General features: G+C 43.2%; 1 protein-coding gene across 2 annotated transcripts in view; it reads right to left on the bottom strand.

Annotated features, from left to right (window-relative positions):
• The window catches only part of HYDIN (HYDIN axonemal central pair apparatus protein), a 2122366-nt gene that overhangs the window by 1710127 nt on the left and 386957 nt on the right, over positions 1 to 25282 (bottom strand). For both annotated transcript variants that reach the window (XM_069217473.1, XM_069217472.1), the window contains one exon: positions 17702 to 17801. In XM_069217473.1, coding sequence (XP_069073574.1) covers positions 17702 to 17801 — 100 coding nt within the window. The remainder of the gene's footprint in view (positions 1 to 17701; positions 17802 to 25282) is intronic.

Raw genomic sequence — 25282 nt, 5'->3', positions numbered from 1 at the left:
TTAGAGGGTGTATTCGACAAGTGGGTTTATCCACAGCTGGATCCCTTTGCAGATGTGGAAAATAAGCAATGTCCGATCTTCTTGTATAGGTGCGATAAATAAGGGACAAACCAGAATGTTCTTTTCATAGACTGGTCAGAGATGTTTCTGTATACATTTATCTGGTATCCCCAATGCCATAGCAAGGAGTATTCTCGTAGCACAGGACTGGCCATGTCAATAGTGGTCAACCAGTGTTTTTAATCTGTCAGAACAACCACAAACAAGGATTCCATGCAGACTAAGGGGGTCATTATGAACCCAGGCGGTTCAGACCGCCATGCCGGCAGCGGAGGCAAAGACCGGCACCGCATGGCGGTCTGAACCACCAAGCAGCGCTGCCCCTAGGATAATGATCCCTTCTGCCACCAGCCTTTCCATGGCGGGTTCCACCGGGGAGGAGGGTGGGTGGCAACCCGGAGTCGCTCCATGTGTTGGGTTGAGGGCCCAGGATGAGTACCTTGTTCTTGTTTGTGTTGAGTTGAAGGCAACAATGTCAGGTTAGCTGTTGTTGGAGGTGGTTTACGACTGACTGAATGCCCAGCCCCTAGAGGTGTGCCACAATAAATGTCATCTCTTTTGTGAATACCCGATAAGCGTGATAAAGCTAAATGGCAGCACGTCAAATTGAAAATGCCTCTGGTCTGCCTAGAAAAGTAAGTAGGATCTGTGGGACTGCAGGCTGTGAACGTGAAAGTAGGTGTTGTGCCGGTCCAAAGCCATTATCCAGTCACCTCGATCCAGGGCAGACTGAACCCGGGCCAAAGTGAGCTTCTTGAAATTGCCCTGCTGCAGTAAGTCATTGAGAGGACTGAGATCTAATATAGGACGGAGACCTCCATTCCTCGGCATGAGGAAATAGCAAGAGTAACAGTCTGGTTCCATTTTCAGGTCTGGCACCTTCTCTTGCGTTTGTCCAACAGAGTCTGCACCTCCTGAAGCAAGATGGACAGCTGCAGCTCCAACAGTCGCTCTGATATAAGGGTAGATGTGGCTTTCCAAAAAGGAATAGCAGGGCATAGCCCTGCTGAATAATTTGAATGACACTTGTCAGATGTTATATTTTGCCACCCTTGGAGGAAATGTGTGATCCTGTCTCCCACAGGTCTGTCACGTGCCACTTAGGGCAAATTAAAGAACTTCTGAGGACACTGTTGTTCAGGAGTTGAGAAGCCCGAAGAAGACACAGTGAACTGTTTTTTTTTAAAAAAAGTATTCTAGTGCAGACTCGGCCTTCTCGCATAACAGGCAAGACCCCTAAAAGGTGCATTTGAAAGTGAAGCTGGCACGTCACCAGACAAGCCTATGGTTTTCATCCATGCCTGATGCTGCATCACGATACTAGTGCACACTTCTCTGCCTATGTAATTAGTAGTGTCCAGTCCACCAGTCAGTACATTTTATTATGATATGGAACTCCTACAAATACAATAATAAACAGAATAACACATTACATATTAAAATACAAAAAAAGAAAAAAAGAGGAGTAAAAATAACCTCCAAGGATTTATAGACATCATCTAAAAATGAGAACAATAATCCTATGTAAAATAACATACATAGCACAGCAAGAAAATAAAATAAATAACAGCAGCTATGTGCATGCAAACACAAGAATATATCATAAAGCAACACAAAAAAACTGTATAAACAAGTTACAAATCACACAACACTAAAAGCAATATGCACACACTTCACAACCTCATGAAGGAAGAGAAATGACTATATCACACCAAAAGGTTATACAATTACTTAATGTTTAAGCTTCCAGAAAGTGCAACATGCATTGTGCAATATGTAAAGTGCAAATAGTGCCTGATACATTCTTATATGAGCAACCTTAACACAAAATCTTAATATAACAGCATACTTAACCAAAAAGTAATTATATAATTATTGCACAAACTCATCCCCAAACTGGATTATTCCAAAATGGCATTGCATTTGCTATAAGCAACCACATCAGCTACCCCGTAGCCCAAAGAGAAATTCTTCAAAAGGTGGGTCCAAAAAGCATCTAATCAATTGATAAAGCTTATTACAAGTCATTTATTCGGAGGGGACAGTACAAATGTGCGAGCCTCCGAAGCGGAATGTACATTATGTTTAATAAACATGGGCCTCAAAAATTGACAACGAACCATCAACAAACCAGGACACACAAAGAATATGTGGTTGAGAACCCGGATATATAACTGAGACGGATCACATTTCCTATCCTCTTTAAGAATTTTATCTCAAATGCCTGTAACAATCCGTAAGGGGGATTAGATCCAGGATCAACCTCTGGAACTCATGGGGAATATTTAATGTTAAATAAGCCTGTGGTTTGTTCCCTAGAGTACTCTCAGACACCACCTGATTGTGCAGATTTACCTGTCTTAAGGAAATATCTCTGGCAAAGCTTATTTTAAGCAAGGAACCCTTTATTAAGTTCTTCAGAGCAGCCTTGGACCCAAATACAAAAAAAAGTGCTACATTCTTTCAATCAGAGAAAAATTTCAACCATCAGGGCTACTTGTAGTGCTCCCTCCTCGCCACACAGAAGGGAGCTTCCCCACCTCAAGACAGCTGCCAAGGATGAGGCAAAAGATGATATTAAGCCAAATTCCAAGCATATCACGTGGAAGACTCAGAGTATTCAAATTGCACAGCTGAGGAAAAATGTAACCCTCAGTCCCCTCAAAGGAGTGTCAATAACTCATATCAGCCACTTCACATGCATAACACAAGAGGGAGGGATTTTAGGCCTACATACTGACATGACATGCCCAAATGGCAGCTCCAACACATTTTACAAAATCTGAGTAAGACATTAGCCTACGAGAGGGCCCTGTTCGTTCAAAGCTTCATGTGATCCAGACCCACCCACTCTTGGAGAAAACCTTCAAAAGATAGAAATATGAGTCCACTATTTCCAATTTGTCAGTACCAGGGTACCAATGGAGATTCCTTTTTGATCTATTACCATTCTTTCTAAAGATCAAAACTTTGCTTTTAGAAAAGTTGATTTTCAAGAAATGGACATCAGCATACTTTTACACTGCAGCAAGATGGTGTTGCAAGCCAAATGGATTAAGGTCCATTACAGCTACATCGTCAGCGTAAAGTAAGGAACCAATGGACACTGCACCAATTTTAGGAGGGTCACACCTCACTTGATTAAGGGTGCCTGGAAGATAAAAAATGTATACAGAAAACAAAAGATGGGCCAACAGACAGCCTTCCTTAACACCATCATGTGTGTTAACCTTACAGGACAAGCCCTTTGCCCTCCCATCAAGATTTGACAACTAGTATCCGTGTGTAGCTCCATTATAAGACCCAAAGTGTGATGTGGAACACCCCAAAGGAAAAGCTTCCGCCACAGAGTTTGACGATTTACTCTATCAAACTCATGGAGAAATTAAATGCAGTGTAAACCTGCAAACCCCAGAAAAAACATTTTTCCACTACTGTTTGAAGGACTCCGATATTGTCCAAAGTACGATGGTTCTGTATAGTATTCTGATCGTGGGCCCACTGCTGTAGATGAGAGAGTACACTCTTGGCAAATAATCTGCCAGGGGCATCCAATAGAGCTATCTGTCTGAAGCTTGCCAAGGAGGATTAAAGGACCATCTTATACAGTGGAACTATAATGCTTCTCTTCCATGACAAAGGAATTTTTCCCGAGCAGTAACTAAAATTAAATAATGGGGCAAGAAATGGACCCCAAGCAACAGCCTCTTTTTTAAGAACCTCATTGGGGCCTAAAGTGCTTGTGGCTCTGGCATACTTTATAAACCCCGCTATCTCAGCCACAGAGGGGGCACCTAACACTAAGGAAATCCTCATCTACACAAATGTCCCTGGGGAAGTCTGTAGGAAGCTGGCCTGGTGTGTGGTGGGTACCCAAGGTATTTACACCTTATACCACATCCAGGTATACCCTATTAGTGTAGTGTAGGCAGTGTCTAGAAGCCAGGCTCTCTAAAGGTAGCTGTGGATGAGCAGCCAAAGCTTATCTAGGAGGCATGCAAAGCTCATGCAATACCACTGTAGTCACACAGCACTTACACACATGAAAGAAAACACTCAGTGTTTCAAAAATAAAGGTACTTAATTTTAGTGACACAATTACCAAAAAGTACTAGAGAGGCAACCTTCCAATTGGAGGGACGTAACACACTGGATATGTACACTAGCAATCAATAATAGGCATAAAACGTGATCGAAAATAGTGCAATAGCAAATAGACAATAGTGACCCTAGAGGGAGCCCAAACCATATACTAAAAAAATGGAATGCAAATGCAGGACCCCCACCTAGGTAAGTGGGATGTGTAGAGGGGAGCTGGAGAAACTAGGAAACACCAAAGGTAAGTACCACAGTGCCCCCCAACGACCAGAAATAAAAGAGTAAGTTACTGAATTTTCCCCAAACCAACCAAAAGGATGAAAAAGAAGAAAATGCAACACCCAGACAAGACTGCAAGAAACCAGCGGTGGATTCCTGAAGAAGAAGAAATGTGGATGAAGGGAACCAAGTCCAGAAGTGTCCAGTGAGGACAGGACCCACGCAGCTGTGCTGCAGGGCTTGGTCGATGGTAGGATGAAGACAGTCAATCCTATAATCTAAGGAGGGCTCACAAACATCATCTGAAATCAGTTTATTGGTCTTACGTCAGGAACAGGTACTTGATATGTATGTCACACGGTCGACGACTGACATCCCAATTTCTTGACTTCAAGTGGCACCCTCACTTTGAACCATTCCTGGATTTAATCCCCGATTTATTAAGCAAAAGCTTGTATGTCCGTTTCAGGTATGAGTGCTTACCTTTGAGGTCTTTTACTAGTATGTGGCAACTTGCACTGACAACTGATTTATGTCCTAGCTGTAATTGTATTTCGGAAAATCTAGTACACTTCATGTTTATTTGTCCTGCCTATGGGATAGCTTGACGGAAGTGGATCCCCCCCAGCCTGTAGGAATATGGGTATGAGACATTGTAAAGATGCATTGAGACTGATGATGAGATACCCCCATTTTTTAAATCTGTGCGGTCAGGAAGTTCCTTGCGGCCGCATGGCACATATGTATACGCCTCTTAAAAAGCCAAAATGATTTGTCTTCAAGTAATTATAGTTCTTACATTTATTTATATACTGATTTTATATAATAATTTTATGATTGTGATCCATTGTTTGATGTATATCGGATGACAATGAGAGATAGTTTTTTTATCATTATATTGACCATTAGATAACTTATAGGGGAAGTACGCTAAGGATTTTTAGCATACATGTTTTCTTTTTTATGATTAGTTAATCGTTTAATCTTACCTTGATCTTGTATTTATTATGCATTCATTGTTATTTTAGCTGTGATTGTATTGCTTTGATGGTTACATTTGACCGAATAAAGCTTATGTGTGATGATGATGATGATGAAGACAGTCAGAAATGCAGCCCTGGAGTCGGTGAAGAGTTCCTGGAGGATGCAATCAACGTCCCACGCCGGCTGGATGATTGCAGTCAGTCAGTGGCATGGAAAAGCCACCAACAAGCCTTGGCAGAGGCAGAGGTCGCGGTGAAGCAAAAGTGGAGCTGCCGGGGACCAGTAAGGTCTAGGGGGACTCAACCCACGGGGAGAAGTCCTAGGGGGACCCTCAGCAAGGAAGAGATTCCACAGATGAAAAGGCAGCCACCACAGGAGTCTCACTGGAAGAGGAACCAGGAGTTGCAGAGGAGCCCACGCAGCACAACTGGAGAAGGATCCCACACTGCAGGAGAAGCACACAGAGGGCTGTGTGTCACAGAAAGGAGTGCTGGGGCTACAAGGAGCCTGAAGATCCCTTGGAGGAGATGACAACAAGCCTTGGTAGCTGCAAGAGACGCAGTGCAGTGGGGTACTGTCCTGTGTGGGAAGGCAAAGGCTTACCTCCACCCAAGTTGGACTGCTGGCAGAGAGGACCACTACCCGTGATGCAGGATCCACGCAGCTCAGGATGAGAGGAGATCCATGCAGCCGATCATTGCTGCAGTTGGTGCCTGCGGATGCAGAGGAGTGACTCATTCACTCCAAGGGAGATTCCTTCTTCCGTCTCATGCAGACTTAAGATCTGCCGCCCTCAGAGGATGCACAGCCGGGGAAATGTTGCAGAAGCGGGAAGGAGCCGTGGAAACAATGTTGCAAGCAGAGTCTTCATCATGAATGCAGATTGTCAGTTTTTTAAGGGTCCAGTCTCCGTTCCAGTGGTAAAGATGGAAGTCACGGTTGAAGAGGAATCCTGCTGGAATCTTGCAAGCCGAATCTGAGGACCCACCCAAGAGGGAGACCCTAAACAGCCCTGAAAGGGGGATTGGTCACCTAGTGAGGAGACCACCTATCAGGAGGGGGCTCTGATGTCACCTGCCTGACCTGGCCACTCAGATGCTCCCAGAGGTCCCTGCCCACCTTGGATTCAAGATGGCAGAACCCAGAGACCCTCTGGAGGAGCTCTTAGCACCTCCCTGGGGGGTGATGGACAGGAGATTGGTCACTCTCCTTTCAATTGTCCAGTTCATGCCAGAGCAGGGACTGGGGGGGTCCCTGAACCAGTGTAGACTGGTTTATGCACGGAGGGCACCAAATGTGCCCTTCAAAGCATACCAGTGGCTTGGGGAGGCTACCCCTCTCCAGCCATGTAACACCTATTTCCAAAGGGAGAGGGTGTTACCCCCCCTCTCCCAAATGAAATCCTTTGTTCTGCCCTTCTGGGCTTGAGTTGTTCAAGCAGCAGGAGGGCAGAAACCTATTTGAGAGGTGGGAGCAGCTTAGGCTGCCCAAATAACCCCAGAAGGCTGGTAGGAGCAATGCTGGAAGTCCTCTAAAGAGCCCACAGAGCGCAAGAAATCATACTTCCAATACTTGCAACAGTATTGGGGTATGCTTCAGACATGTTTGATACCAAACATGCCCAGGTACGAAGTTACCATTATGTAGCTGGACATAGGTAGTGACCTATATCCAGTACACGCATAAATTGGCGTCCCTGCACTCACGAAGTCCAGGACAATGGAACTAGAATTTGTGGGAGCACCTCTACTAGTGCAGGGGTGCCCTCACTCAGGCGCTTGCACCCTGCCCTAGGGGTTAGGAGGGCCTGCCATGGGGTGACTTACAGTGACCTGATGCAGTGACCTGTACTGAAAAGGTGCATGCACCTTTTCATGCAGGCTGCAATGGCAGGCCTGTAGTTACATTTTACATGGCCCCCCCCATGGGTGGCATAATGCATGGTGCAGCCCATGGGGGTCCCATGGTACCCCAATGCCCTGGGTACCATATACTAGGGACTTACATTGGGGCACCAGTATGCTAAATGTGTGGTGTATATGGTTCAAGTAACCACATTTAAAGGGAGAGAGCATAATCACGGGTCCTGGTTAGCAGGATCATAGTGAACACAGTCAAACACACTGACAACAGGCAGAAAATGGGGGTAACCATGTCAAGAAAGAGGGTACTTTCCAACAAAGTCTATCTCAATTTTACTCGCATACAACTGGTAAATATAATCCACGTAAGTATTTTCAGCAATCGAAATGCCTACGTCTTCACCTTAGGATCACAATATTCAGCCATTAGATGCCAATACTTCTGGGCGTCATTAGCCCTTGCAGCCTCTCTTAGAATAATCAATTTTTGATCACAAATCCTTCTGTTCTCTAGACATTTGCATAGGGTTCTTAACCACTTTAATCAGTCAATTTCACGCTGTCGACCCAAGGAAACCAGCGAATGCTGTTTCCGTATTAATTAATAGATTTATTTGTTGATTTAACTCCTTTATTGGGGTTTTTCAATACCTGAACACCATTGAGACTAGAGTTTAATTTACAGAACTCTTCCATATGGGATTCAAAAAACAGAATGGGGTCACCAGGAACATATCCCACCAGGTCCACACAAACTCTTTTGATCCTAGCACTAGCGGAAACCATATTCTTAGTTATCCAAAAGGGGTGACCATTAGACTTGCTAAAACAAATTGTACCAAAACGGGGCTTCCCAGGCTCCAGCTCCTCTAAATTAAAGATCACAGAAGTACCGACTATACAATAATCATTTGTAGTAGAAGGAAAAATTAAGTGTCTCACAAACACCAAACATTTGAAAGAAGACTACCACAAAATCTAATAGGCTCTGAGCAGAGGAAGCATGAACAGTAAATGAAGTCTTTCACCGAGAAGAGATCTCCCATATAGTATAATCACATCAAATTTACTAAGTCTCAAGCAGAAGAAATCCACGCTTGTCCTTTCTAATTTTGTTAGTTAACAACATCTCTAGAATGGACAATATATCCTCTTTATTAGCATTGGCTAAGGTTGCAAATGCGGAATCAGACAAATTGCCACTTAGATCTCCCACTATGATTACCTGGGGACAATCTTCCATTATAGAAATATCATGTACAAAGGTAAAAAATGAGCTCACCATAGAATCAAACGATTTCCTAGGTGGAATGTAAATGTTCGCTAACAAAAAGAGAGAAGCACCACTATCAACAACCAGAAATGGCAACTTCAAATATATACACAAACCTGAAAGGTGAATGTAAACTACATGTGTCCAGTTAACCATATTCTTGAGCAAGATCGCCCCAATCCTGTCCCTCAGCTGATATGGCCCCTATCAGATCACCTTGCCTTAGAGGAAAATGCAAAATAGTCACTGCAATCAACCCCTGTAAATAGGCAAGTTTCTTGCAGGCACATAAGCAGGGGATTAAATGACTTAAGGAAATTCAGTACACTCTCATCTTGCCCCAGCCCAGCCACATTCCAGGACATAAGTAAACCCACCTACGCTGCCTCAAAGACTCATTGATCCTAGCTCACGGACAGGCGTTATTCACAACACCTGCCACCCAGCGCCAATAAGAGGGGTCATCCTTTAAAGCAGTAACCCGCAAATTAATTTAGGGGCCGCCACCACATTGATTACTCGACCTCCTTGCCCTAGAGATATAAATATATTTTGGGGGTTTGCATATCTAAAACCAAAATGAGACCCCACTGAATAGATCACCGATTGCTTGATACCCTTGAGCCGTTTGAATGTTGGACAAAGGATTCCCAGCACTCGGCAAAAGAAACAACTTCAATACCTCAATTTGGGGAAGAAAGAAAAAAATCACAATTCTGAACTACCAAATATGCAATAGCCAGGGAGCCAAAGGTGACTCTGGAAAAAGGGGACGGACCAGTTGAATAGATGTAACATTGGTAATATCACCGCTTTTTACCAACATTAAAGCATCAATCTCTGAAAAAGAATTAAGTATAACAAAAACAAAGCTCTCTGTTCCTCTGTAGTGATGTGTGTGTTTTAACCACTGACTTCAAGTTGCACCACTTTGCACCTAGCTTAGCTCTCCACCGTCACATTACTAATCACCAGTTACAGACTCTATTTTGTATTCAGCTTAGCCTTAGCTTCACTGCCACTTTAAAAGCTGCAAGTGATTTTCCACGTTGTACAATGTGCATTCTGTCTTGTTTTCATACTTTTTCCCACCAAGGGTTTTGGTTGATAAGAATGTATTCAGATGGCAGGGAATGGCCTTGTTTTGGGTTGGCACCTTGGGATTATGGTCACATCCCGACATGTTATTTTCAAAGCTAGCCGAAAGCAATCACCATTTTTTCAATAACTAAACTTCTGCAGGGAGAGGGAAGTCTGGAATTGTCCTCTCTTGTTTGTTCAAAGTATAATAGGCTGAGACCAGGTGGACCGGGGACAGAGCAGATCTTGGGCGCATCCAGGACGCTGGAGTGTGTCATCCTTCCAGTGAGGATAATTGATCTCTCTCCCCTCAATTGATTCTGGCGATTTGATGCTGATAGGAGAGAGACGAAGGAGTTTTGCCCTTGCCTCATGGAAATGCATATTTTTTAATTCATTATTTGCTTTGTATTTTAATATAGATACATATATTTGCTCTGTATATTGCAGTGGAGAACCATTTGTGTATGTTTTCATTTCATTGCTGTGACCATTTTTAAATGTGGGCTTTCAACATGCTAATCTCCTTTAGGAACCTTGCGTAGGGAAATAATAAATTTCCTCTTTGGACTAAAAAGTGCATTCCAGAGATTTTTGTCAGTGCGTGGGTGTTTCATCTCAGTCTTTAGTAAAGCAAAAAATCCTACCAGGACCTTTGAGGCGAGACAGACGAGGGAAACCCTAACGGTTTCTTGGCCTGAGGATGGATGAAAACTTTCTTCCCCTATGATTAGGCCAGGAACAAGGCTGAGAGGTAACCTCTGGGGGGTCCATGATCTGCATTACTCCTACACAGCAGGTTAGGCACAATATGGCCCTTTTTTATCCTTCCTAGGTGTGAGCATTCAACACAGGATCTCCCATCTGATGTATTGGAATCGCTGTGACCTGATTCTGGGAGGGGAACCCCACTATCCAGTCCCACCTCCATGCCGAGACGCGCAGACGAAACACTGGATAAGAGTAACGGAGCCCCTTGGGGGGAGGAAATGGCAAAGTTGGAGTGGCTGGCACTTTTCGGGAACTTGCCTCTGCTCCAACGGGATCCAAATACAGGGAATTTTGCATACAACGTTTGGATGAGGTATTGCCTCCCCCCCCGCCAACCTACCTTTCCTTATCAATATACGGGGGGAAAGGCAATTTGTTTGGTTTCCATTTAGGGAATCTTCTGGTTCTTTTATGTTTCCTTTTTTTGAATTGGATAAACCCTTCTGACTCTTTACAGAGAACTCTGCCTTACCCATCGCTGGAGCCCCAAAAGGCTCAGCACTAGACACAAGCATAATCTGATCTTCTACAGTTGATGTACTAATAACTATAGACTTCCCTTTCAATCCCACACCTGACTGCAGGGCAGATCCGTTTGCTTCCCCAGTTTGCTTGGCACCTCAAGTGTATTTTTGTTCCTCCCTTTGATAGCCAGGCTCCCAAGTAATTGTATTAATCGGCGCTTCGTGTTTTTAGTGGACCCAGGCTCCAAACATGATTTTTTTTCTTAAGTGGTCTGCCAAAGGATAGTAATTTGGTCTTTAAGTCCTTTGCCACATTTTGTTGGTCAGATTGTATTTGTGAAGGGCATTTAATGCCTTTCTGAATCCCTATTCTGGAGTGATCCAGAAGGACAATGTTGTCTGTGTTTTGTAATATCATGCTTTCTTGTCTCCAGTTTGTTGCGGAATTAATATGGCCTGTTTCAATGTCAAGCCCATGTCAACTGTACACTGATTAAATAGTAAGGGTGAGAGCATGCAGCCTTACTTTATGACATTATGCAGCAGAATTTCCTGTGACCACAGTCTGTGATAGCTTGACCTTCCTCCAGGTTAAGGTGTATAATGATATAATTGCCTGGGACAAGTTATTTGGGATGCCCACTCTGAGATCCCTCCATAAGTTGTTCCTGTTTACCCAGTCTACACACCGGAGTAATCAATAAAGCACGCATCGATCAGGAGCTGCTTCTGACTCTTGGCCTGATGGATGAGGTAAAAAAAGTGCTGCCATATTACCCAATTTTGAGGACTTTGCCCTGAAGCCAGTTTGGCAGAACAGGGTTATCTCATTCGCATTTTCCCAATGCTCCAGCTCTTTCAGGAGGATGGAGGCGTAGACACAGATGTCATTTACGGGTAGCCAGGGATCAGAGCTGCGACTTCTGGCTTGCCCCATTGTGACCCCTGGCACTTCCTTCGTGACCCCTGGACTCAGAGGTGGCAAAATCAGTGCCAGGAACACAAACCGCTTGTGCTAAGAATAGAGAACAGATAACTAGAATATGACCATCCCTGGCAGCTGAGGGGAGTAAAAAACTTTTTAAAATGTATGTTGTGTGTGTGTTTGCGGATGAGAGTGCGTTTATGTGAGTGACAGTGTATGTGTGAATGTGTGTGTATATGTAGGCATGTGTGTGTGTGAGTGAAAGTAAAGGTCAAATGGCATGTGATGTCATTTCCGCTACCCATGGGGTTTTGGTGAATTGACGTTCATGGGCGTAGGTCTTTGCTTCAGTGTCTAAGAGGGCAATAAGTTGGTAGTTTGCTGGGTCCTGCCTGTCACCCTTCCAGAATATAGGGTGCAGGATCAACCACCTTCAGCTCTCCAGGATCTGCGGGGTCGATAAGCATAATTGGCACTGTGGGAGTAGTATTGCGGACCACAGGTCGGTGTCATCTTTGAAGACCTGAGCTGGAATACCGTTGGGACCTGGGGCTCCAGTGGCTCTAATTTCCCTCAAAATTGTAGAGACGCCATTGACAGTTAACAGCATTCTCTGGGTTCTGAGTTTCTCTAGGGATGCCTGAGTTGTCACTGGTTGCAGTTTTAGCTACATATAGGTTTTTCACATGTAGTGTCCACAGGGATTCATCACTGATGTTTATTTTGTCTGCTTCTGAGCAAGTTTTATATCTAACATAACTCCATAGGTCCACTTGATTCTGTTTACCCATTAAAGTATAAATATGTAGCCACTCTTTGTCCACTTGCTCACATTTAGGGACCAAACCAGCTATTTATTTTGTTTGTTTAATTTTATTTCCACTTTACTCTTTTCAGATTCAATTTTTGGCACGTTTTGGAGTCTTCGTATGTTACGTTTGTTTTATGTTATACAGCACTTTTTTAGTGGAGGCTTGGTGGGCATCCTTTGGTGCACTGAGGTATTACCGCAAGCTTGGTGGATTTCATTGTTGATTGTGTCCCAGTCAACCAGTAGGTATTTGCAGTTTTGGTTCTTGAGGTGTGAACCTTTGGATGATTCCCTAGTTTTACATTTCTGCACACACACTAGTCCCCATTTTATTCTCCTGATTAGCTGCAGGCTTTCGTCACCAGCTGAGTTGCCTACTACTTTCAGATTTGTATGCTTGCTTGTGCTAGCTTTTATGGTGGTGAGAAGAGGGGAGTGATCACTCTCCTGGCAAGGTGGAATTTCAACGTTCACTAGAGACTATAAGACTTTGTGGAGAACACATAGTCCAGGGTGATTACTCCCTTAATGTTTTTTGGGGGGAATTTGGAGCCATTAATTTATTTGGCAATGTGTGCTGGATGAACTTAAGACTGTGGTTATTAAATAGGGGACAAAGCGAGCTGGTGGCATGTCCCTCTGGGATGGAGTCCGTCAGCGCTGCCTCCAGGTGACGTAGTTTGAAGTTGCCTAAGATTATGACTTCATAGTTGGTATTTTCGCAAAGCATAGATTCTAGAGGTTTGCATAAAAGTCAGCCTGTCTGCTCATCCTAGTCCAAAGCAGTTGAAATAGGCGTTGGCCAACAGTAATTATTCACTGTTGGTTGTTTATGTACAGGCCTTCCTAAGTAACTGACTGAATTATTTTGTCATATGCTTCAATCCTTTTTTAGTTTCAAGTTCAAGGCTGTGATTGCATATAATGAGAGGCCACCTAATGGCCTTCCAAACATGTTTGTTTTTATTGCAACTTGATGTAGTTCATGAAATCTATGGATTCTTATGGGGCTTGTTGACCAGGTTTCCTGAAGATAAAGAAGGCCTGCATTCTTAATGAATAAGCTTGCAGATGACGTTCCAATATATATATTTATATTTTGTTTTCTTTCTGAGCCTATGCTGAGGAAGATAGCTCAGACTGCTGACGGCTGTCAAATAGGAAGCCCATCTGACTCGATCCTTTACAAAGGCAAACTTTGGAAGAAAAGCTGAACACTGGCTAGTTTAGGGATTCGATTAACCAGATGACACAAAAAAAGGACATCTGGGGCTGCTGGACCACCAGCAGAGTTTTACATCACTTACAGGGCCATCCTGGCCCATAAGCTCCTCAAAGTTTATGAAACTGCTAACCGTCTGGGACACGTAGCCTCAATGAATGAGGCTTTAATTGTTGCCCTGCCAAAACCACGCAAAGACCTACATTATATTTTTTCCTACTGTTCATCGTCCCTTCTAAACCTAGACTACATCATTTTGGGCAAGGGTTTCACTAACAGGCTATTGCCAGTGGTACCTTCCATAGTGCAACCAGAATAGAATGGTTTAGTGCCTCGAAGAAATATCTTTCTACATCTCTGCCTCCTGTTCAGCCTGATAGATAATGCACAGACAGAGAGATCCTACCATCTGGTGATGTCTATTGACAGAGAAAAAGCCTTTGATACCCTTGGGTGCCTTAATTCATGCATGTCCTAAAGCTGCTGGGAATAGAACTGAACATCCATAGATGGATTCAGTTACTCTACATACAACACGTGGCACATGTCCATACTGGACTAACAATAATGGAGCAGCTGGAGCTAAATAGAGGCACCAAGCAGGGTTGTCCACTGTCATACCTAGTTTTAGCTAGGTCAGTTATTGATATGCATGACAACAGACCTTGGGTGCTGGGATGTTGAAGTTGGGTGACCTTTATGTTCATGGGACTTTACGCACAATGCAAGGCTTACAAGACATGTATGGGTGGCCAATTCCACAAGTAGACTGCATTGGTACACTTGCTGTGGTTGTGGCTTACCGATACAGTTGAGAAAAGTTGCATCACCCACACTACAACTGATGCTCATGCATTGTCAGGAGATGAGGGCAGTGGCACTACTGTATTCTTCCTTACTATCCCTACAAGTGGAAGATCTGGAGTAGGTGAGGGTTAAATGGGTGGTTTTGCCTAGGGAAAGACATAACAGATGAGTTATGAATGTCTGTCCAAAGTGTGTACAGAAGGTCTCCAGGAATCCTGGACTGAAATGTACCCAATTTAACTAACTGCATCAGGCATACTTTACCCCTATAGGCATAACACATTTTGGGGAGCTAGTTTCAATTGTCCCCACTGTCACAAGGTGAGGTGCCCATATATACTGCAGTTCTGGATTAAGGTGTTGGAAACATTGGTGGAAATAACAGGGAGAACACTGGAACTGAACCTTTTTAATATGCCTATTTGCCCTTACATCCAGGACTAAAAAGACAAAATCCCTCAACAGATTTATAGCCTTGCTGCTGGTCCTGTTTAAGCACGGCTTAGCCATGTCCTGGAACCCAAATGGTGTACTGGAGGTGTAAGTATGGCTCAAGAACTTGAGAAAGTGGGGAAGGTGCAGAGGCTGATGCGCTCATGGATGCATGGAGAGGGAGGAGGGGAGAGTCAGGAGGAGCGGCATGGAACACAAACATGGTGGAGCTAGAGGCTAAAGCAGGTGAGAGGCCTAGGTGAACTGAAGGGGGAAAGATGACACACTGAGTAAATTAAGTCAGGTGTACCTCGAATTCTGTTAGGAAACATGGTGTACATTAGTGCCACATCATTATATATAGGATATATGGTGGAATTCCCACGGGTGTAAGAAGGAGTTAACACACAATCTAGCCCCTGATAACGAAGTAGCTTCAAAAGTGGTGCAAGTTTAATGGGTGCAGGAGCGATATCACATGATAATATTCTAACAGCTAAGGCAGATGTTATTGTTCTTTTAATACTTTATGGTCTGTTGCTTTAAGTGATACAACATTAAACAGCAGCAGGCACGCCACAGAAAGGACTGCTGACATACTGCAGAATAGATGTCAACGTTGTCAAAAATGATCAGGTGCGGCGCCTCCGCTAGGATGGTGGAGCGTTGCCCCCCTCCACCCACCAGCAGCTGCAAACCTCTTACAAAAACACGGTAATAAACTATGTTCATTATCATTTTTTGGTAAAAGAGGTGGTGCCACAGACTGTGACGAGCACTGAGGGGAAGTACACAGCACTCGTCCTCACTGCGCATATAAGTTTGGCTGGCCGTCTCAGGACGGCCAAACACACATGCGCAGTAGGCCCTCTCCAGCCCGGGACTGTTTGGCCAGGCTAAATAGAGCGCGCGCAGGCTCCCAGTCTGCCTGGAAGTACCCTGACTGGGCACTCCCAGCCAATCCTAACGCTGCTCTGCGCAGCGTCCCGATTGGTCGCACGGCAGGCTGGGAGCCTGTGCCTGCAGCCTGTCTGCGCAGGAGAGGAGCAGTGCAGTGGTGATGGCGGCGACCATTCAAGTTTATTTTTTTAATTAATCCCCCCCCCCCCCCCACCCACCCACTCAGCTTTGCCCCTCTTTAGCACCACGAGCCGCTCCTGGAAATGATAGCAGGAGCCATTGGAATTTTGTACTCATATTAAGTACAAAATATAAATAAAAAAGGAACAGCTACGAAAATCCTAAGCAAACGTTGTGAAAAACAAAGTATAAGATACCTATGGTCAACAAAATAACTAACTGCTGACAGCTGCTTTTATTCGGCAATAAAAAGGAGGAAATATTAAACAGCTTTAGGAGTGTAACCCTTTCAATGTTTTTTCAACGTGAAAAAAGCCAAACTTAAATGACTACTCACTATACATGCAACGGACGTACTTAAATTGTTATATAAAACCATCCGTTATTATGCTCCTGGAATGAACAGGTTTATCAAACATACTTGAAAAATCATTCAAAGGAGAGAAAAATGATCTACTGAGATTTGTCTTAGCTTGGGTAAAAATAACAACATCTAAATTGTGTTGGAGACAAGAATGTGGATATTCTTCTGTAGAACATTTCATAACTTGAGGGTATCTCAAGCAGTCCTTTTACTGCAGAAGATATATCAGTTACGTCTGACAATAACAAAAGACCTGGCAGCAGGGACGAACTGGAAATCAAAACTAGCCCTAGCAAAAATGTTCAAAACAGCCCGACACAGCATGACGGTGGGCCACGGAAGCCCATTCTGTTCTGAAATCAAACCTTTAGCCTATATGCCTTTGAGGAAATCCTAGGATGGCAAAATGGTCAATCCAGCCCTACCTGGACGTTACTCTAAGGATAGCAGGACTCCTAAGGGAAGTCTGGAAGCTGGCAGCAAGTCTTGGCAGCGCGTTGACAAGACTGGCACGAGGTGCGGCTCCTCTGCTAGGGCTGAGGAGCGCCGCTCCCATCGCCGGCAGCAGCAGCTGCAAATCTTTTACCAAAAACACGATAATAAACTATGTTTCTTATTGTTTTTTGGTAAAAGGGGTGGGGCCACAGACTGTGACGAGCACTGAGGAGGAGTGCACAGCACTCTTCCTCAATGCGCATGTATGTTTGGCTGGCCGTCTCTGGCCAGCCAAACACGCATGCACAGTAGGCTCTCTCCAGCCCGGCACTGTGCTGCCGGACTGGATAGAGAAGGCACAGGCTCTCAGTCTTCTTGGGAGCGCCCTGGCTGGGAGCTCCTGGCCAATCCTAACACTGCTCTGAGCAGCGTTAGGATGCAGGAAGGGAGCAGTGTGGTTGTTTCGGCGGCCGCGATGATTCAGGTAAGTTTTCTTTTTATTAATTTCCGCCCCCCACCTGCGCGTGCCGCTTCATCAAGCTTTAGTACCGCGAGCCACTCCTGATCTGCACCATACATGATACTATACTATCACTGTAAGTATTCATTGTATAACGTTTTTCTAATAATAAATTGGTAAATGTTTTTAATTGCGGGGTTGTATTCTCCACATGAAAGGCTTAAGTAAGTTGAAAATGACTTTTAATAACATATTAAAAGAACAACTAAAACATCAGACCACTGTTACAAATACAGAGCGCCCAAACCACTGGAATAACCAAACAATGTATCATTTGTCTTCTGGAAACATCACCTGTGATATCGCAGTAGATAGTACATTGGTACACCTTGGCTTCTTGAGGTTTAAAAATAACATTCACATCCACCGATGAATTAGGCCAAACATCTCCTTCCTAAAAAACAACAAGAAAAAATATTTATGTATCTTTTCCTATATTAGAGCCAATGCATTTGTGCAGGATCTTATTTTAAAAAATCACCTCACTGCTCCTCCAGTGATAGATTCAAAGTCACAACAAGAGTGCACTGAATATTTTACTCAAGAACCAGACTGACAATATTGTCACAGGTGTTCATTGGCAATGTACCGTTATTCCGAGGGCTTGGGAGGAAACTTTTACCACGTGCATACAAATGATATGAATATAATTGTTCCTCATTAATTCTATTGCATATAATAAAACACATTATTTTTAGCATCACGTCATTTAATTTACGTATGATGACAAACAAAATGTGCGACGTTCTAAAACATCGTTAACATTCAACTGCATTTTCAAAATATAATAGTGATTCACTTACTCAATGTAGGAGCTACAGAAGGGACTACAAATCCCAGGATTCCCCGCTGCTGCTGAGGGCTGACAAATGCTATAAACAGGCACAACGCCCCCACTGAGCGGGACACACTTGGACGATGCCCAGGTCAAGGACGGGTCTGTCCGTGCCTATCAGAGACAGGAACAGGCAGGGTAGGGCCTTATCTTTGCCACTTGGTGATCTCCCAGCTTCGGACAGTATTCTACCACTGGTAAAGTTAACTACCAATAACAATTAGTACTTCCGTTTTGTCTTAGCATGCCTGCAGCTATTGTTGTACCAAATACTTTCTTTATCTTTATACAGCTGAAGTACCATAGCTGTCATGAGCGACATCTACTGGATTTGCTAAAACTTGTTTCCAGGATCTTTTTCATTCTTTTGCTTCATGAGTACATCCGGCGCATTTAATGATGAAACAGAAAGCATTTGTGTTTTCCTGAAAGAGGAAGCAAAGGTACTCAGAACTGTCAAAGCAATGGCCTTACACATTTTCTCCATGAATTCAAATAGCTGGGCAAACCAGAAGAAAATGAGAGAGGAATTCTACCACTTTCAAAAGCCACAACACTGGCACCTGATATGGTTTGTTGGGCTGACCCAAATTTAAGCAGGTCAGAAAATGGAAATAATTTATTGTACTTCACTTTAGGACATTGTTTTTCAAACTTTTTAACATCACGCCCCCGAGGTGGGGAAAAAAATAATAATCGGGCCCGCCCTCAGAATTTTTCACAATTGTTCTATTAAGTTGGCAATGTTTAAATATTTCTAGACTTATTTAAACATTACAGTTAAGTTCTGTTACCTTTTAAAAAATGCAATAAACTGTTTTCTGCTTAAAACAAAACACTTATCCGCATAATGCTTCTTTTGGCCAGAGCCTGGCTCCCGCCCAACCCCCAGGATCAATTGAGGACCCCGCCTTAGGAGGTCTGCTCCCAGTTATACATTTTGTCAGCGATCCAAACTCCTAGCACAAGGTCAGTGCTAGGTTTCCTACTTAACCTCTGTACTCCCCTTTCTTGCACAACAGTGAGGATGCAATACAAAGGAAATAAAAAAAGGTTAAAAAAAGTTTATTAAAAAAAGTAAAAGCTCCCAGGCAGTTGCAGACAGCTGCCACACTGTTGAAGCCTCTCCCCCATCATTCAGCAAGTATAGGGGAGAACGCATCTCCTTGCCTTGACTACAGGGCAAGTAGCACCCCCCCCCCCCAAATTGCCTATGTTTTTAGGGGTATCTGTCTGGTTCCTCTTTTACCTAATCCCCCATCCCAGGCAAGCCACATATTTAAAACCAATAAAAACACAGATTAAGGTATATCAGGGCATCTCACAGATGCTCCAGTACACTGTTTGCAACTGACAAGTCGTTTGGGCTGCTGTCAGACAGTCCATTTTACACAGCATATGGCAGGCACTGGACTACAGAGGCACTGAGCACCTGTTAGCATCCCCACAACTTTGAAGAAATAACCTCTCCCCGTTCTAGGTCAAGGTCAGGTGGGACAAGAAAAACAAGTTACTTACCTTCGGTAATGCATTATCTTATAGAGACAGGATCTAGCCGCAGATACCTTACTTTAGAATCTTCCCAAGGTGCAACACTGGATCCCAGCACGTCTGTGCGCCAGAAGAGGGCGCTGCACAACTCTGTACCAACGTCATCCACCGGATGTGACATCAACAAAGTCCATATAACCTCCTCTCCGACGTCAGTTTCTTTTGTGACTATTTTTTAATGCTACATATAGAAAATGCCTATCGAAACAGTTTGCTAAAATAAAAGACACCCTTGTGTCAACTAGTCACTGAATTCTCAATTCAGGGTATGAATTTCCATTACAAATTCTTTGAGGGAAAAAAAAGGATTCCGTTTGCAGTGTGGTGAGGATCATTAAGGAATCTGCAGCTAGATCCCGTCTCTACCAGATAATGCGTTACCAAAGGTAAGCAACTTGTTCATCTGAAAGAGACATCTAGTCACAGATTCCTTACTTTAGATTCAGATACAAAAGTCATACTAACCCTAGAGGATGGACTGTGAACTGAGTCCATTAAAAAGATTAAGTAGAACAAAACTGGTCTTGAACAAGAGAAAAAGAACGGGCATCCATAATAATTTAGGTGAGCAAGAACATACTCTACAACATAAAACCTGTGGAAGGAACCACAGATAAATAAAGGCTTTAAAACATAAAAAAAAAACATGTGAATACAATTATCCATGTCAGTATGACAAATGTGTGTCTGAAGTGACCCAACAATATGAATATGAAACTATTCAGTCCCTTAATGGGATCTGAACCCATGCATGCTCACCCCATAAGAACTGGTTAAAAGACCACAGTAATAAAAATCACAAAGACAGTGAATGCATGGGGATAACATTAACCATGACAGTAGGACAATTTCGCCAATGACCTTATGAATATAAATTCATTTGCTTGTATATCCAGACCTGAAATGCATGTTCAATACTTGTAAAATATAGACCAGCAGGCCATGCCACTGAACAATACCTCTTTGCCATATTAAGTTCTATACTAGCCAGACCTGTTCTGTAAAATAAAAAAAATAAAAATTCAAAAAAAATAAAAAAATGACAAAGTCCATCTCCTATGGGTAAAGCTCTATTAAAAAGAAGTTGAATACAACAATAGCAACTTTTGGCATAGAATCATTTTTTTCTCTAGGAAACATAACTAGAGCGAATACATATACTTCTATGATATGTTTTAATATATATACTGACATAGGAGTAAAATAATTAAACGCTTGTGTACTAATGAGAATAAGTTATTATCTACAGATACAAAAAATAAAGTGGAGTAAACAGTGAGACCATATTGATACAACAGTATGGAACCTACAGTGGACACCATACCACTTAGGAAAGAAACAGCCACCCAAATCAACAGAGTAATACAAATTGCCTGAGATACTGCCATCAAGCAATAGTACATTAAAAATATATTAATGCCTTAATAGTAGTATAAGGTTGAATAAGATAAGTTTTTTAAAAAAAACCTTGATAACCTGGTGGAAACCAAGGTTAGTAAGTGCTACTGTAAGAATACAGACCTTACTACATATAATCTAGAACGTTTCCCCGTACTTAATCCAGAGAATTTAAAGGATCCAGTAATAAAAAGAATCCAACTTATTTTTTAAATGCCATCTATGGAAAACACTCCTTAATGGTAAACACAAGCTACCAACAAACAGTATGCTGAATCATGACAATATCTGACAAAATTCAGTGCTTGAGACCCTCACAGGTGATTAGCTGTGCTTTACAAATACTGGATTTATTTCTTTGCCACCTAGAAGAGCAATGATTCTTTAATTTAGTAATAAAAATGTTCTACAAAAAGTAGAAGTTATGAAGCAAACACCTAACCCCCTCATGTACAAACTTATATGAACATCTCCATAGAGAAGAAAAGGTACACCATTAGAGGGAAATTTTCTTCAGAAAAGCAGGATATGTTACGTAACACGCAAAAGCAGTGTAACAACCCTTAAAGAGTCCAGAATATTAAGCACTCTTCACGATAGAGTGAATAAAATTGATCGAGAGACTACATCTCGTTGGAGACCTATAAAAGCATGAACTATCCTAGGAAAACGAAACAAAGTTAAAAGAACATGTATAAAACAACAATGTTAACACACAGATATAGAAAAGCCACCAAACTGTAATAGCTATATGACAGGACCTTAAGAACAGAAACATATAGGGCCCGATTCTAACTTTGGAGGACGGTGTTAAACCGTCCCAAAAGTGGCGGATATACCACCTACCGTATTACGAGTCCATTATATCCTATGGAACTCGTAATACGGTAGGTGGTATATCCGCCACTTTTGGGACGGTTTAACACCATCCTCCAAAGTTAGAATCAGGCCCATAGTGTCTTAAAGCTTACAAGATAATAACCTTCTGGTATACAATGTACTACACCTAGCAAAAGTAGAGAACTTTTACTATGAATGATAAGTAATGCCAAGCATCACTCAAACATAATGCACATACCAAGGGTAAAAATAGACCATTTAAACAACTAATGAAGGTCACACTCGACCTTCTTTGAAAACACAAGAAGGATTTTTTTTTTTTTACAGAAATCCACTATGGGGTATAATACCATCAACAAAATATAATTCTGCTGATGAACATCTCACAAATACCACACAGAAACAGAAGAAACACTTCTACATAATAACTATGATTAATAAGAGAGGTATTTAAATACACTCCCATATAAAAAAGTAAATAATATACTGACACTCTGGAGCTGCTAATATCAACACTTCCCCATAAGGAATACTAAGTTGCGTAAGTTAGAAAAAAATAACACTGTCCATGTGGGAGAACTCTATAGCCTCAAACAAAGGACTAGTTGTTCACATGCTGAGCTATCCCAGCCCAACATATACACACACACACACATATATATATATATATATATATATATATATATATATATATATATGCTCACCAAGCATAAACAAATATACTCCACCTAGAGTAAGGTACATACCATGCACAAGCTCTTCTTCAGAGTTAAGAAAACACTGTAAGGCCTGTATAACAGGTATGATTTAATAAACAAAAATGCTGAAGAGCGGTCATCGACAAGCCTGGAGTGGAAATCTACCACTTTCGCACCACCTATTGTAGAACGAACAAACAAAGTAACAGTGCAGCCACACAATGCTATCAAAACACCACTTACAAATGGCAGGCATGTAAACCCCCATAGGGTTCTTAGGTAATATATGCCTCAAGGAGGGTAAAAAAACAGTAACCTGTCATTGACAGTATAAGAACTAATAATTCCTGCAGAAGGCAGGAACACCTCACCAGGTGCTATCATTAGGTGGAACAGGCACAGGAAAAAAAATCCTCACAGACACTGCCCCTGCATGGCTCATCTGTGAGAAAAGGCAAACACAAATGCTCGCCGTATAAACCAGTATGGGAGGAACTGGCTAGGCAGTGTATCAAGGAACATAGCTAGTTTGCTGTTCCACTACGACTGCTGAGAAGAAAAGTCTCAAATCAGAGTCAGCATGTGAGCGGAATAAATGGGCACTATCAAAAGGCATGTCAATCAAAGTGGCTTGAACAGCCTCTGAAAACCCAGAGGTACGTAACCAGGCATAGTGACATAGTGTCACTGAAGAGGCCATGGCCCGACCTACAGTCAGTGGTATCCATACCACAGAAAATAAGTCATTTAGCTGCCTCCTGGCCATCTCAAATCAAAGGGGCAAGATCATTCCGGGTATCATCCGGCAGTGATGGCAAGAAACCTTCCAATGTTTCCCACGATGAATGGGGATAAAACATCCAAGAAAGCAAGACGTATTCAGAGAGAGCAGAGCAGAACTAGTGGAGGAGAAAATATGGCTGCCACTATTGTCAAGTTTTCAGGAATTTCTATCAGATGGAAGATGAGGGAGAGAGTCAATATCACGTGATGCGGAAACTGCTTGCACCACCAAACTGCGAGTAGTAGGATGAGATATAGCCCGATCAACAGGGGCCCCTGTATCAGGCTTAGTTGAAGCACCTAACAATGTCATGTAGGGCTTCAATGTAAGGCAGTACCAGCTCAACCCATTTGGCTGTGATGGAAGACACCAATCAGAGGATCAGTAGCCAATTCCACAGAGGGAAGAGTCACATCCAAAACTTCAGCAACTCTCCTTAGCATGTCAGCTAAGGGAGGAACTTGCCTCCATAGCAAGACCAGGTGGAGAAAGGAGGCCCGAGGATAGAGAAGAGTTCAAGCCACTAGCTGCCCCTAGATCACCCAACCAACAGTCCTCCATGGGAGGCTGATCATCATGCTTAAATTCCAACTCTTCCTTAGCACCTTCAAAACCATGTGCCTCTGAAAGACAAACTTGAGTAGACTCCACAGAAAACTGAGGGACGGCGACTGGCATGACCAGCGCCTTACCAGATGTCGACTGGTTCCGAAATAATGCTGTGTGGACATCAGAAGAGGATAGGGGCATGACTTCAATCGGTGTTGCCAAAGTTGGATGATCAGATACCAGCACCAAAGGTGGGAACCCCGAAGGGCTGTGCACCAGCACCGTAACTGCTGCGGAAGCTGAAGCCTAAGGCCTAACTGAAGCAGAGGGCAAACCCGCAGGCGTGGACACAGTCAAGGCATCTTGCACCTCCTTGGGACCCATAGGCGCTCCAGGGGAAGGTAATTTCCCGAAGATAGCGTGAAGTGATTCCTAAAATCTATGCAACTGGGTCAGTCATCCCGGGATAAGGAGTGGAAACGCATGGTAGACTTTACTCCTTATCTGAGGAATGGTAGGAGGTCATATGCAGTGAACTCAGCAATTGCTGCTACTTTGTTCGCTAGCGTCATGACTTGCTGTGTGAAGTCGATGGAGAATGCCATCCACGGGAGTGACTCCTTGAAAAGCCCCTCGAACGGACCTTAGTACAAGAAGGAGACCGAAGTCAACAGGAAGTCTGAAAGAGATCGGACAGCCGCACACCATAACCTTCATATGACACTCCCACAGTGCCTTCAGTCGAAGTTGACGTCAGGAGTTGCATTCTGCGGAGTCGTGGTGCTCACCCAGGCACCACATATTAATAGAGTAGGGGTCCGTGGCTGACATTTTTTGTCCACAGGACCCACGCGGTTTAAACCCTGAAGACAGACAGGGAAAAGCATGTTGAAGTAAGCCAAAAACCACCTAACAACTGACGTCGTCGCGTAGCAGAGGAGGTTATATGAACTCCACGGACGTCACATAGTGTGGACGGCGTCGGTATGGAGTTGTGCAACGCTCTATCCGAAGCGCAGATGTGTTGAGGAAGATTCTAAAGTAAGGAATCTGAGGCTAGATGTTTCTACCAGATACACGGACATTCCTCTGGTTAAGGTGGGGAGGAATAACCAACAACCCCTGACGTCAGCACGAATTTCAGTAAACACTCAGTCAATGTTTGCGGTCCTCAGGAGAGATTAAACACCCATCACCCACTCTTGGACAAGGTCTGCCTA

The sequence above is a fragment of the Pleurodeles waltl genome, chromosome 12 (assembly GCF_031143425.1).
Source record: "Pleurodeles waltl isolate 20211129_DDA chromosome 12, aPleWal1.hap1.20221129, whole genome shotgun sequence".
NCBI lineage: Eukaryota > Metazoa > Chordata > Amphibia > Caudata > Salamandridae > Pleurodeles > Pleurodeles waltl.
Note: the sequence above shows the minus strand (reverse complement) of the source record. Positions and strands in the feature narration are given on the sequence as shown.